A 15,130-nucleotide genomic window follows, 5' to 3' on the forward strand; every position below is an offset into this window, starting at 1 on the left:
GTGAGGGTGCGAATCTCCATGGGGAGTTCGTTCCAGAGGGTCGGAGCAGCCACAGAGAAGGCTCTCCTCCGGGTAGTCGCCAGTCGACACTGGCCGGCGGATGGAATTCGGAGGAGGCCTAATCTGTGGGATCTAATGGGTCTATGGGAGGTAATTGGCAGCAGGCGGTCTCTCAAGTACCCAGGTCCAATACCATGAAGGGCTTTATAAGTGACGACTAGCGCCTTGAAGCGTATCCGGAGACCAATAGGTCTCCGGATAAAGGTGTAATGTCATTGGAGGTTTATTGAAACTGCAAATGAATGCCAGTAGGTGGTTGTGTCTTTAAATACAAATGATCTTAGATAAAAACACGTTTAAACAATTGTAAATAAATGAGAATTGTGGTACAGGGATAGTAAAATACATAAATTTTCTTTTTTGATTCAAAATGTACAATTCAATTTGAATGAAGTATATGTAAGGATTGTGGAAGATACGCACGAAATGTATTCGTAACCAATCGATACGCTTTCTACAAGGTGTAACGAAAGATGATTTTTTTCTCTTTTTGTGTTTTTGTTTAATTAAAATAATAAAAAAAAATTCCCAAAAAAAAAATCCCAACAACAACAATCTAAGTAGCCGACCGGTATTAAAAACTGAAAAAGTTGAATAACGTATGCATATAAATATTTTATATGTGTGAATAGATCTATACTGCATGTAACAGTTGGCATTCAGGCACAATCTTAGACCTTCAAGCTATCTTTTATCGTATACTGCTATTTTTTCTTTTTTTTATGTCTATTGAAATGGAATTATAAATACCATCAACACAAAAGGGAGTTTGCTCAGAAGCTGAAATACACCAAGTGAATTAGAGGAAGAGTGGGAAGCAGAGGAGAGAAGAAAGATAGGAAGAGAGGGATAGGAGAGAGGGTGAAGGGGGAAGATGAGGTGTATAAGGAGGAGTGGTAAGGGGAGAGAGGAGAAGGAGAAAGGAAGGGGAGGTAGAGTAGAAAATGATGGAAGGAAGACAGAATGTAGAAAGGGGGAGGAGAGAGGGGGAAGAAAGTGTCGTATAAGGTATAAATATGGTGTATGGAGAGCAGAAGAGCCAATAACTGGGTTTTTCTTTTTTTCCCTTCCTTGGCAGTTGATGGTAAGATGAATTGATGTAATTACTTAATAATACAACATGATATTGACTATGTCATAGTATGCATGTGATTATATGCTATGAAAATGGAAAATAAACAAATTTTCTATCTGGAAAAAAAAGCTATCTTTTATTATGATTAACACACTAAAAACCAGCAATCTTTCTTAACTTCAGCACCTTCTTTAGTGTGCCTGCCCTCTGCAATAGAATCTCCACTTCCAAAATTCAAGCAGCCCCTTACTCTGCTTTCTTTTACATATACTGTTCAGGATAACCCGCTCCCTCCTAAATAGGAGGGAGACGGGGAACCCCCTGCAGGGTAAGGCTGAGGAATATAGTCAGTTCTTGGCGGACAAAATTGCTCGGTTTCGATCGGAACTGGACTCCACCCCTGCAGATCCAGCCGGGACACAGGGGAATAACTTGGTAGACCATCTCTGGGTTGAGTTTCAGGATGTTGCCTCCGGGGATGTGGACAAGGCTATGCGAGCTGTGAGTTCCTCCACCTGCATACTGGACCCGTGTCCCTCTTGGCTGACTGCCAACAGCAGAGAGGTGACACGAGGCTGGATCCAGGCGGTTGTTACCGCCTCTCTTCGGGAGGGATACCTCCCCACCGCGCTTAAGGCGGCGGTGGTGAGGCCCCTCCTGAAGAAACCGTCCTTGGATCCAGCAGTTTTTAACAACTATCGTCCAGTCTCCAACCTCCCCTTTCTGGGGAAGGTTGTTGAGAAGGTGGTGGCCTTACAGCTTCAGCGTACCTTGGAGGAAGCTAACTACCTTGACCCCTTCCAGTCTGGCTTCAGGCCCGGTTACAGCACTGAAACCGCTTTGGTCGCATTGACCGATGATCTCTGGAGAGCCAGAGATGGAGGCTATGCGTCCATCCTGGTTCTCCTCGACCTCTCAGCGGCTTTCGATACCATCGACCATGGTATCCTTCTGCGACGACTGCGGGAGGTGGGGGTGGGCGGCACTGTTTTACAGTGGTTCTCCTCCTACCTCTCGGACAGGTCGCAGTCGGTGTTGGTGGGGAGGGAGAGATCGTCCCCGAGGCCCCTAACCTATGGGGTGCCGCAGGGTTCGGTTCTGTCCCCCCTGCTATTTAACATATACATGAAACCGCTGGGCGAGATCATTCGAAGGCACGGGATAAAATACCACCAGTATGCGGACGATACTCAGTTGTATCTGTCCGCCCCGTGCCAACTCAATGAAGCGGTGGACGTGATGAACCGGGGCCTTGAGGCTGTTAAAGACTGGATGAGAGCTAACAAACTGGTACTCAACCCGGAAAAGACCGAGTGGCTGTTGTGCTTTCCTCCCAAAAATTTGGCTAACGTTCCACCAATCAGGCTGGGGGGGCAAAACTTATCCCCCTCAGATAGGGTCCGCAACTTGGGAGTCCTCCTGGATCCACAGCTGAGTTTTGACCACCACTTGTCGGCTGTGACCAGGGGGGCATTTGCCCAGGTTCGCCTGGTGCGCCAGTTGCGGCCCTACCTGAACCGGGAGGCTCTCACAACAGTCACTCGAGCCCTTGTGATCTCTAGGCTGGAATACTGCAATGTGCTCTACATGGGGCTGCCCTTGAAGAGCATCCGGCGACTTCAGCTAGTCCAGAACGCGGCCGCGCGAGTGATCATGGGCGCACCACGGTTCGCCCATATAACACCAATCCTCCGTGAGCTGCGCTGGCTACCTGTTGATCGTCGGGTGCACTTCAAGGTCTTACTTACCACCTATAAAGCGCTCCATGGTAGTGGATCTGACTATTTGAGAGACCGCCTCCTGCCAATCACCTCCCTGCGTCCCATCAGATCGCACAGAGTAGGCCTCCTCCGAATTCCATCCGCCAGTCAGTGCCGACTGGCGACTACGCGGAGGAGAGCCTTCTCGGTTGCTGCTCCGACATTATGGAACAACCTCCCCGTGGAGATCCGTACCCTCACCACAGTCCAGGCCTTCCGCACAGCCCTTAAGAACTGGCTATCCCGTCAGGCCTGGGGATAGGATTACTCTCACCCCGCCCGAATGTTGAGTGAATGTTGTGTTTTTATGATCAATTTTCTTTTAATCACGATTCCTTTCTTTTTAAGTCTTGTCTTGCACTCCCTTCCCTTCACTGTTGTAAGCCGCCCTGAGTCCCCTCAGGGAAAAGGGCGGCATATAAATTTCCAATAAAATCTAAAAAAATCTAAATATATGTATGTATGTATGTATGTATGTATGTATGTATGTATATGTATATGTGTGTGTATGTATGTATGTATATATATATATATATATATATATATATATATATATATATATATATATATATATATATATAAAGATTGACGAGTAAAGATGATGATAAATCATGTGGTATTTCATCAATTACTTTCATCATCATTAAAGAAGCTAGAGATCATGAGAAAGTAACACAAATGAGACAAAACCTATAAAACCTATAAAACAAATTCTAACAGCTGGATCATTTAAAAAAAAGTAAAAAAAGGAAGATTCTGAGTATTTAAAAATGATTACACATTATCCTGATTTCCACTTGTTTCCCTTCAAAAGAGAAGTAAAGCATTGGATACTTAAGAAAGAAATTAACTGTTTCTTGAATAAATTACCTTTCATATACAAAAAGCTGTGGAAATAGGGTAGGCTGACACAGCTATAGACAGAATCCCTCCGATATGAAAGTTCATCATCTGTATCAAACCTTGAATCAAAATCTTCTTCACTGTCTTCAAACTAGAAAATAATCAACATAATAAGTGAAGTTGTCTGATATTTCAGTCCTAATCTGTAACATTTCATTTCTATTAATTCTGACAGGTAATTTTCATTGTTCACTAAAACAATGTATCTCTTCACCTATGCAGTGTTACAATCATGATAAATAAAATTCATCAAATTTAATTTCTGATATACAATAGTCACTATAAATATGATTGCTAAATAGCTGTCATTTTCCTGAAATAGACATTTTCTATCATGGTAAATGAGGATATCTAACTAAACATGAAAAGGTTTTATTTCCAGTCTGAAAATGTAAAAAGAAAAAAAAAAGATAGTGGAGGCCAGAGAAAAAAATGAAAAATTATACAGCTAAAACGAAACTAAAAGTAAATTTAATTAAATCCAATTAAAATTACACCCATATATTTAATACAGTTTTTACTTAGGACACATTAAAAACAACACTTCAGTACTATTGAGCAGGTACTGCAGTTCTGAACAACACATTATTCTATATTATGTATATTTTAGTAAGCAATAAATATTACATGTCAAGAAATTCAAATTCTGGCACTTCCCTAAAGGACATTTTTTAGTAAGTCTGACCATTTAAGACTTCTCTGTTATACAAGATATGGTTTTGAGAAAGGTTTCATTTCAGTTGTGTTAATGAACTCAAAAGGCCAAAGTTTGCAATACAGAGCAGCCATTAAAAGAAGCCTTGGGAACTATACCGTGTACGGGCTCTGGGAAGTCGGGGGGGGGAGGGAGGTGGGGTGTTGGGGGAGGGAGGGAGGGATATATATTAGGTTAGATACGATGGTTTAGATCTCAATGTAATGCGACTTCACATGTATACTGTTTTTCTTTAATTTCTCTGTAAAAATAGGATAAGTTAAGTACACATTGACATATAGTAGAAATACACCAAGGGGAGGAGGAGAGGGATAGAAGAAAGATGGGTAGAGAGGGCGGGAGAGAGGATGGGAGGGAGGGGGAGAAGGAAGGGAGGGAGTGGATCCGGAGAGAGGAGTGGTAGAGGGGGAGGGGAAGTAGGGTAGAGGGGGATGACGGAGGGAAGATAGAAAGTTGGAGGCGGGTGGAAGAAAGAGGTGTACGGAGAGTGGAAGAGGTATATTGGGTTTCTATTTTTTTGGGTATTGTTGACAAGAGGAATTGCTACGATTATTGTTTAATGTTGTATGGACAGTATATATGTGAGTGTATGAAAATGGAAAATAAAAAACCTTTTTCAAAAAAAAAAAAAAAAAAAAAAGAAGCCTTGGGAAGACTAGCCATGAGTGATGAGAAGACTGCCTAGCAAAGCAGGAAAATAATTTAGATTAGCCATACTTGGATGGCCAATCAAAGGCGGTTTTTGATAAAGAGAACTCTTCTGCATTATGTATAGGATTTGGCTAGATTAAAATTACTCTTAATCTCCAACAGTACATAGTGCAGGAAAAGAAACTACTTACCGAAGACTGAGCTCCCTCAGAACTAAATCTGTATGCTCCAGAACTGTTGTATGTCCCTATGGAACAGCGATAATCGGGAGACCATTGGCTACTGTGAGAATTGGAAAAGGTCACACTGCTTCCAGAAGTGATAGCACCATCCTCATAGTCGTCCTGGTCATAATCATAGTCTGCCTCAGGAGAAATGAGCTCTGCAGCATTAGGGGGCTGGCGGGAAACATTTTCTGGCATGCAGTATGTGGATTCCCCGCTCGAAGAGTTGTGAAGACTAAGCGAGTCGAGGATAGAAGCGATAAGGGTATTGTTGCCCGTGGCGGGACTAACTGGAACAACGGTGTCATTCATGTACGGATCTTCTTCAGAAGAGTCGTCGCTTGTCCGTATGCCGCTCGTCCTTTGATCCGAGTGGTCATGCTCGCTCGGGTTAGGTGAATCCTTAAAAGCATCATCATCCGCTTCAAAGCCCTCATCAACTTCCTCCTCGGGATAGGGCTGGCTGAAATTAAAATTGGGTTTTTCAGTCTCTGTGACGTCACTAAGCTCTGTACAGAAACTGCCGTTTACGGAGAGGGTTCTCTCGATGTTCCGGACGCATTCATCGATTTCGTCAAAGTTGAGAGATTCCAGGAACTCTTGTGCGGCGCGGCAGGCTTCATCTTCCAGGCGTTTCAACTCTTCATCCCGGAGCTGCTGCAGCCTCTGCAGCGATGCTTCTGTCAACGTCAGTTCTTGCTGCTCCTTCATGCGCTGGAGGTCTTCAATTTCTTTTTCCAGGCGCAAGATCTCCTCCACCTGCTTGTTCTCTTTATGACTCTCCAGGTCTTGCTTTAGTTCTTTCAGGGGTTTCGGAATAGCTGCAAGTGCTTCCTTAGCCTGCAGAAACAATGAAATTTGAGATTTGAGATTTAGTTTATTTGTATGCTGCCCTTCTCCGGGAGGGACTCAGGGCGGCGAACAACTCAGAAGGGGGAAAGGGGACATAAACACAATACACGTAATTAAAATACACAAGAGTCATAAAGCCATACAAGTCGAGAGGGGAGGGGAACTCATCAACCCCAGGCCTGCCGGCCCAGCCAGGTTTTGACGGCTTTCCGGAAGGCCTGGAGAGAGGTGAGGGTCCGAATCTCCACGGGGAGTTCATTCCAAAGGGCCGGAGCTGCTACAGAGAAGACCCTCCCCCGGGTGGTAGCCAGATGGCATTGGCTGGTGGAAGGAACCCGGAGGAGGCCGACCCTGTGAGATCTAATGGGTCTATGGGAGGTAATTGGCAGCAGGCGGTCTCTCAAGTACCCAGGTCCAATACCATGAAGGGCTTTATAAGTTACGACTAGCACTTTGAAGCGTATCCGGAGACCAATAGGCAGCCAGTGCAGCTCGCGGAGGATAGGTGTAACGTGGGTGTACCGAGGTGCACCCACAATCGCTCACGCGGCTGCATTCTGGACGAGTTGAAGTCTCCGAATACTCTTCAAAGGCTGCCCCATATAGAGCGCATTGCAGTAGTCCAGCCTTAATGCAGAAATCATCCTTATAAACCTAAGTGTCGGTGATATGCTGTTTTTCAAACCACGGGGTTCTTCCCTCATTCCAATGATTATCACAATAAATTACTCTTAACGTGAACAAAGTAAGGAAACAAATGGCTAACCTGCTGAGCAAGACGTTCTGCTTCCATCTTTCGTTGTTTTCTAAAAAGACAATTAGAAAATGTCAGGAAGGATGAAAAGGCATCAAAGCAAGAGAAAGGGATCATTAAAGCAAGACTTGGCGTTTGAAGACTTCTCAAGAACTTCCGTAAATTGTTCCAAAAACTCTTGTTTCATATAAATTGCTTACCAGATATATTAAAGCGAGTACATATTCCATACCTTTCCTCCTCTTCCCTCTGCCTTTTTTCTTCCTCTTGCTGTTTCTTCTCCTCCAACAGCTGTCTATAAATACGGCGGGCAATCAGGCCTCGCATCTGCTTCTGGAAGGTGATGGCTGCTTTCTTCAGCAATAGGTACCTCCTCCTTAGGTAAAAAGCTCTGTAATTTTTCTGTATGATGACTACGTAGTAAAGGACTTTCTTGTAGCGTTTTCTGAAATGAGAAGCAGAGACGGCTCATGTGAAGAAGACATAATGGGACAACTGTTAGAGCAATCACTACCCATGCCATGAGTTAAAGAGTCTAGATAGTAAAAGAAGTCAACTCCCATAAACATTCTTTGCTTGTGCTTCACTTTTCTGGTCCACTGGGAAGACTAGAGCCATGACAAAAAGGAAAGATGCATCTTGACTAAGCAAACACATTTTCCTAACATTGCCCTAATAGCTTTTATTTGTGGTCTACTTGTGTGTATCAACAATGATCAAAATTTATTTGTCCTTAAGAAAAGCATTTTCTGCTCTTATAAAAGACATATCATTCTATCATCTATCTATCTATCTATCTATCTATCTATCTATCTATCTATCTATCTATCTATCTATCTATCTACCTACCTACCTACCTACCTACCTACCTACCTACCTACCTACCTACCCACCCACCCACCCACCCACCCATCTATCTATCATCTATCTATCTATCTCTATCTCTATCTATCTATCATCTATCTATCTATCTATCTATCTATCTATCTATCTATCTATCTATCTATCTATCTATCTATCTATCTCTATATCTATATCTATATCTATCTCTCAGTGGTGGGATTCAGCCAGTTCGCACCTATTCGGGAGAACCGGTTATTAACTTTCTAAGCAGTTCAGAGAACTGCGCGCACTACTGCTCGCACGAGCAAACCGGTAGTAAAATAAATTGAAACCTATCACTGATTCTGTTGTTTCTAGCCTAATCTTTATTACTCTACTTGCACAACTGCCTCTCCGGTTAACCCTTATTACATTGTAACAGCTAAGGCGAAGTGCCCATCGACGTGAGTGATGTTGAGTGGACCACGCCCACCCAGTCACGTGACCACTGAGCCATGCCTACCCAGCTGGTCATTAGGGCAGAGAACCGGTTGCTAAATTATTTGAATCCAACCATTTATATATATATATATATATATATATATATATATATATATATATAGATAGATAGATAGATAGATAGATAGATAGATAGATATAGATAGATAGAGATAGAGATAGAGATAGAGATAGAGATAGATAGATAGATATAGATAGATAAATAGAGATAGATAGATAGATAGATAGATAGATAGATAGATAGATAGATAGATAGATAGATAGAGATAGATAGATAGATAGCCAAGACAATCACAATCTTACACGGGAAAAGACCCAAATAACCAGCATACTTACACCCGTGAAAATCTACGAAAACAAATATATATATTTGTAATATGCACATAAAAGGAATAACCTCATTGTTTAAGCAGCTATTGGACAATAGCTATTGACCTATGCAGGGAGGAAACAGATTAAATCACCTCTTCAGATTTCAGTACATAATAACTAATATTAGATAAACAAATTAAACATAATTCAACCACCTAGTCATAAAAAAGCGAAGGTTAGAATATTTTGGACATGTGATGTGACACCTGGACGAATACGGCATCCTTCACTTAATCCTCCAGGGAAAGATTGAAGGCAAATGAGGTCCAGGCAGAAGAAGAACATCGTGGCTTCAAAATCTAAAGGGACTGGTTTGGCCAAAACTCAACGGCAATTTTTATGCGGCTGTTGATAAAAATAGGATCGCCAACATCCAATGATGGATATGGCACAAGAAGATGAAGAAGTCCTACTATCCTTTGCTAATTAAAAAAAACTTCATCTATTGCATCACTTTTTTCTCTCTACCACCATAGCAAAGATAATACTAATAATAAAAAACCACTAGCATTCCGAATCTCCTTTTTCCAAACAGAATACCTTGGAATTACAGCCAAAGAAATTATATATAATTCACAATTACAGATGATGGCACTCAGGACCACCTCCAGGTCCTCTAGAAAAAAGTCTCATCCTTACGTGTTAGAATGCAACTTGAAGGATTCCAACTATCTTGCAAACTCTAAAAGCCGTAATTTGGAAAGTGCCTGATTAGGGGTTATATAAGTTCCAGGCAGGACCCAAAATATTCTGTTTACGCAGGGATTATTTTATAAAAAATGTTACTTAATGAACTTTGGCCTGAGACTCTGTATGAAATATAATTTAAAACTACCTCCCAAAATAAAGAAAAAAAAGTTCCACTGGAAGCATATTTCAAGTATTATTACTATGCGTCTTTAAGTTTTCATTGTAATGGAAGTGACCTTCTGTGTGCTCGGTGAACTTGATATTCTTATTGCTAAATAGCCTAATTTTACTTTTGTTATTTTTGACATAGGTTCAAAATCTGTAAATGGATTCTATACAATTTAAACGTAATAACACAATTAATTAATCCAATTAATTATTTAGCAAAAATTGAAAATCATTAATTATTTTAAAATGCATTAAAACAGTGCAATGTATCTGATCATATGAGTTAAAATTTAATGCAGCATAACATTTAAATAAATATTAACACAGTATAATACTGTTCCTGATTTCAGCATCTATTTTATTCCCCCCCCCAAAAAAAATGTTCAAGTAAAGATTGACAAAACCATAAAATAAAATAAAGTATTGCTTTAATCTTGAGCCTCAGGAATTCGAACTTGCAATCTGCAGAGTTTATACCAGCTTGAATGTTTTTGAGTTCAACTCAATAATAATACACAACTCCTAACTTCTTACCGCGCCATGTAGCCTAAGATGTGAGCTCTGATGATCATGGCTGCTTTGCTAACCTCTATTTCTCGCTCTTTTTCTAACGTGTGTTCCAAAGATTCGCGTAGAAATACCTGAAAATATAGCAAATGCATTTTAATTAATTTGTATTTACTAAATTACAAATGAATTTCAATGCCTGGAGGGGGAAAAAAGCAGAGTGTTGTTTATTTATTTATAACATTTATCTAATCTCCCTGAAATTAGCTGGACATTAGGAATTTACAGAAGCTTAAAAACAAGACACAAATTGAAAGTTAAAGTTGATTAACTAATAGTACTAAAATTAAGAAACGGTGCCACAGTATTTCAAGCCTCCTAAAAACAGTAACAATTTCACCACATTGCAGAAGCTCCAAGGTAAGGAGCTAGATGTGTTTCAGTGGGAAGATTTTCCAGAGGATGATGGCTGCTACAGAAAATGCTCACCGTTGGTCCCCACCACCCAGTCCTTCCTAATAGGACAGGCACACCCTATGTCAGGGCTGCTTCGCTTAATAACCAAGAAAGAAACCACTCAACTCCATTTTGCAGAATTAAGAGTACTTTTACTGGTTATAAGTAAATAGAAGCTAAGCAAAGCTGAATCTGAGCAAAAGCACGCGAAAGCATTAGATATCAAAACATGACCCATTCCCCTCTCCTTGGTAATCCCAGCCCATAGTCCAATCCAATTTCCCCACAGGTGTCATGTGGGAGACATCTTCAAAAACCATCATCAGGTTGGTATGCCAGAGAGTTGGCCTTGGTGGGAAACTCCTCTCCCTGCCACATGCGCAGTAGATGGTGGGAACAACTCCCTTTTCACAGTCCTCCTGTACAGAATATTTCCCACACCCAAATACCATGCCCCCCCTCCCCTTTCAATGGCAGCCGAAAAGCAAGCAGCAAAACAGAGGCTGACATCCTAGTTAGCAATAGCAATTAGACTTATATACCGCTTCATAGGGCTTTCAGCCCTCTCTAAGCGGTTTACAGAGTCAGCATATCGCCCCCACAGTCTGGGTCTTCATTTTACCCACCTCGGAAGGATGGAAGGCTGAGTCAACCCTGAGCCGGTGAGATTTGAACAGCCGAACTAGGCCTCCTCCGGATTCCATCTGCCGGCCAATGTCGGCTGGCAACCCCCCGGGGGAGGGCCTTCTCTGTTGCTGCTCCGGCCCTATGGAACGATCTCCCTGTTGAGATCCGGACCCTCACTACCCTTCCGGCCTTCCGCAAAGCGACCAAGACCTGGCTGTTCCGGCAGGCCTGGAGCTGTTGAATTATCCAGCCCCATCTTATGTTATGAATGTTGTTGAATTTTTAACTGTTGTTTCTTTATTTTTTTATATCCCCCTTTCCCTTCTTATTTGTAAGTTGCCCTGAGTCTTCTGAGAGTGGGCAGCATACAAGTTAATTAATTAATTAATTAAATAAATAAATAAATAAGCCCAGAGTGTCAAGTAATCCAGTTGCTTGGTTCTGGGAAACCAAGACTGGGAAATTAAGTCTAGGAATTGGAAACAGTTTTCAATCTCTCTTCCTCTAGGACCATGGTTAACTAGCTAGTTAAATAAATGTTTAAATAAATGTTCTGTTTATTAGAAAGGAAGAGCTCCACTATTAGGTTTGTGCTCACTTATAAAAAATCTTTATGGCCTCTGTTGCTCTGCCAAGATCTCCAAGCTCTGGACAGCCTTTGGATGGGTCATTGTCAATCAAGATAGTAAAAAAATCAAAAGCTTCTTGTTAATGATCAGAATATTTCAGTAAGAAAAGTTGACTATACGTCTAGAAATCATTAGTAATTTTCCATTAAGTTATGCTGGGGAAAAAACAATCACGAATGTTACCTGTAATCAGGGGTAGGATTCTACCAGTTCAAACTGGTCCAGGGCTCCAAAGATCAGCTGGGACCGAAACAGTTCGCTCCCACTAGCAAGTGGATTGCCATGCCTCAGAGCCGAGGTGGCGCAGTGGTTAGAGTGCAGCACTGCAGGCTACTTCAGCTGACTGCAGTTCTGCAGTTCGACTGTTCAAATCTCACCAGCTCAAGGTTGACTCAGCCTTCCATCCTTCCGAGGTGGGTAAAATGAGGACCCGGATTGTTGGGGGCAATATGCTGACTCTGTAAACCGCTTAGAGAGGGCTGAAAGCCCTATGAAGCTGTATATAAGTCTAACTGCTATTGCTATTGCTATTTTCCTCCTCAAGCAGTAATCTGAAAGGTAAGTCTTCTCTAAACTGTAGATGCGTGCGCAGTACGCATCAGGCACATGTGCTCACAAAGCGAGCGTGTGTTTGCGAAGCGTGCGCTCAGCAAAACGGTTGTTAAGCTGGTAGGAGCCCACCCCGGCCTGTAACTCTGCACAACGTAGGATATGGAATCTAAGGAATTGCAAGAAAAGGATTGCAGAGACGAAGAATTATGAATGCAGAAGAAATATCTTGGTGGTGCAGATTTACCTGCATACTTAAATATGAAAAAGCTTATTTAGGCTACAATTCATATTAAACAACTGGGAGTGGAAGCATTAATGCTTTGCAATTGAGATTGTGCATATTCTGCAGCCACGTATAATCTACCTTCCTATATAATTTAAGATTAGACAATGTGGAGCCTACATGCACCACTGTTGTGGCAAACATCTCTACCATACCTGTTCTGTTGATACCCATGATTAAAGAAATATGTACTTGCACATCTATTTATTTGAAATGTTAAATAATGGAAGTGTTTTAAAGGGAAGTGCTGATTCCAGCTATTTATTTTTATTTATTAGACACATTTATATGCCGCCCAATCCCGAAGGACTTGCCATCCTTATTTTCTTGAATTCTTTAGGGCACATCAGGGCTAGAGACATTCATGAAAATGAAGAGAAAATGGGCTAAAAGTTGTGGATGGATTAAAACACTCCCAGTCCCATGAAAAACAACAACTGCAATGGAAAAGAAAGATTGTACTGCTGTTGATGGATACGAGACAAAGTGTAGGGATGAAAGTGGAGAAGACAGAAGATGACTCTTGAGGTGGAACTGGATTGGGATTGACCCAATGCGCCTGGAGGATGGATGGGGAAGAGAGTAGCTCAAGTACACAGGGTTAAGGGTTGATTCCAGATGGGGAAGATATACAGGGTGACCGGGGCCTAGGAAGAAAATAAAGAAACGTTCTCTGCATTTTGGGCTGGATGAATGCTAATTTCAATTAATTTCAATTAATTCCAATTTTTTACTACTGGTTCTTTGGGCGTGGCTTGGTGGGCATGGCAGGGGAAGGATACTGCAAAATCTCCATTCCCATCCCACTCTGGGGCCAGCCAGAGGTGTCATTTGCTGGTTCTCTGAACTACTGTATTTTTCGGAGTATAAGACGCACCTTTTTACCCCCAAAGAGAGGGGGAAAATCTGGGTGCATCTTATACTCCGAATGTAGCTCCACACACCTGCTCTGTGCATCGCATTTTCGAGGGGGGGGTGTTCCATGTGGCGGGGATCCTCACTTTCACATGGCACTTGATTCCTGAAGCTGCCTGGGGAACTGCGATGAAAGCCTTTTCAATGAAAGTGTTTTTGGACTGTAGGACCCCCTCCCTGATTCCAAAAAGGGCGAATGCAGAGGCCAAACAAGTGCATCATGTTTCAGGTGGCAGGCAGTTCCAGCTTGCGTTGTGCTGCCACCTGAAAATGCTTTCCTTCCCAGTTCCCCAGTGCACATCGCAGAGCCACCCGCTCTCCTCCTCCTCCTCCTCCTCCACAGACTCGCTGCCTGTTTTCTCCTGGCCAGCATCGTTGGCTGGGGGAGCAGGGAGAAAAGCGAGAGGGCAGCACAGTCGAGCGAGAGGAGGGGAGAGTCCAGCAGCGCCCGGGGCACTTCTTCGCCACTTTGAGTTTATTGATCTTGTATGCCGCCCACTCCCGAAGGACTCCAGGCGGCCACTCCCGAAGGCCACTGGCAGGGATGCCGGGCACCCCATCCCCTGCCCCACCTGCCCCCTCCAAATTGTGCCCCACCATGAATGGGGTGCCCGGCATCCCTGCCAGTGGCGAAGAAGTGCCCCGGGCGCTGCTGGACTCTCCCCTCCTTTCGCTTGTTGGGGCGGGGATGGTCGAACTTCGCCTGGCGCGCTGCCTCTCTTCTACTGTCAGCTGTTATCTGGGAGAGGGGACATGAAACCATGGTCACTGGCAGAGACACTTAAGGCCGTGGGCTCTATGAAGTGGCTGCCAGGGCACCCCATTCCTTGCCCCACCTGACATCCCCAAATTGTACCCCACTGTGAAATGTGCATCTTAATAGAGCCATGACGCACGTTTCCTTTGCTGCCTGCGCACTCTGGGTGGCCAGCGGCCAAGCCAGCAATCAGCTGGCTGCCTCTAATGTGCCTTCCCTGTGTCCGTGCCTGGCTCCTTTGCCCGACTGCACTGCCCTCTTGCTTTTCTCCCTGTCTCCCACAGCCGACAGTGCTGGCCAGGAGAAAACAGGCAGCGAGTCTGTAGAGGAGGAGGAGGGCGCGTGGCTCTGTGATGTACACTGGGGAACTGGGAAGGAAAGCATTTTCAGGTGGCAGTGTGAGCTGGAACTGCCTGCCACCTGAAACATGATGCACTTGTTTGACCTCTGCACGTGCCCTTTTTGGAATCGGGGAGGGGACCCTGCAGCCCCAAAATTTCCGCTACCGGTTCTCCAGAACCTGTCAGAACCTGCTGGATTTCACCCCTGAATTAGGCACTGGGTTAGTTTCTTTGCCTTAGGTACAGAAATCACAAGCAAAAAATTCTCAGCAATGTTAGATCATGACTGAACCCACAGATTGAACTCAGCTACTCCCTACCCAAAGAGTTAAAAGATCAGGAATTTATGCTATGCCCAATCTGCTCATTGTACAAATACTGTAGTTGCCATTGTTCTGATTTTGCCAGAGGTCAATTAAATTAATTGTTTTTTCATTCATCCTCAATTAGCTATTTTTTTTTAGAGAATTTCATTTCATTTTAGCTGTTCTTAACATC

The 15,130-nt window shown here is 43.1% G+C and overlaps 1 protein-coding gene across 1 annotated transcript in view; it reads right to left on the bottom strand.

Annotated features, from left to right (window-relative positions):
• Positions 1–15,130, bottom strand: part of MYO10 (myosin X) — a 135,077-nt gene that overhangs the window by 28,901 nt on the left and 91,046 nt on the right. Inside the window, exons 21-25 of the mRNA XM_032219348.1 lie at positions 10,100–10,206; positions 7,227–7,439; positions 7,007–7,046; positions 5,356–6,228; positions 3,766–3,889 (exon numbers count right to left, since the gene is read on the bottom strand). Coding sequence (XP_032075239.1) covers positions 3,766–3,889; positions 5,356–6,228; positions 7,007–7,046; positions 7,227–7,439; positions 10,100–10,206 — 1,357 coding nt within the window. The remainder of the gene's footprint in view (positions 1–3,765; positions 3,890–5,355; positions 6,229–7,006; positions 7,047–7,226; positions 7,440–10,099; positions 10,207–15,130) is intronic.

This window comes from Thamnophis elegans, chromosome 6 (genome assembly GCF_009769535.1).
Source record: "Thamnophis elegans isolate rThaEle1 chromosome 6, rThaEle1.pri, whole genome shotgun sequence".
Lineage (NCBI taxonomy): Eukaryota > Metazoa > Chordata > Lepidosauria > Squamata > Colubridae > Thamnophis > Thamnophis elegans.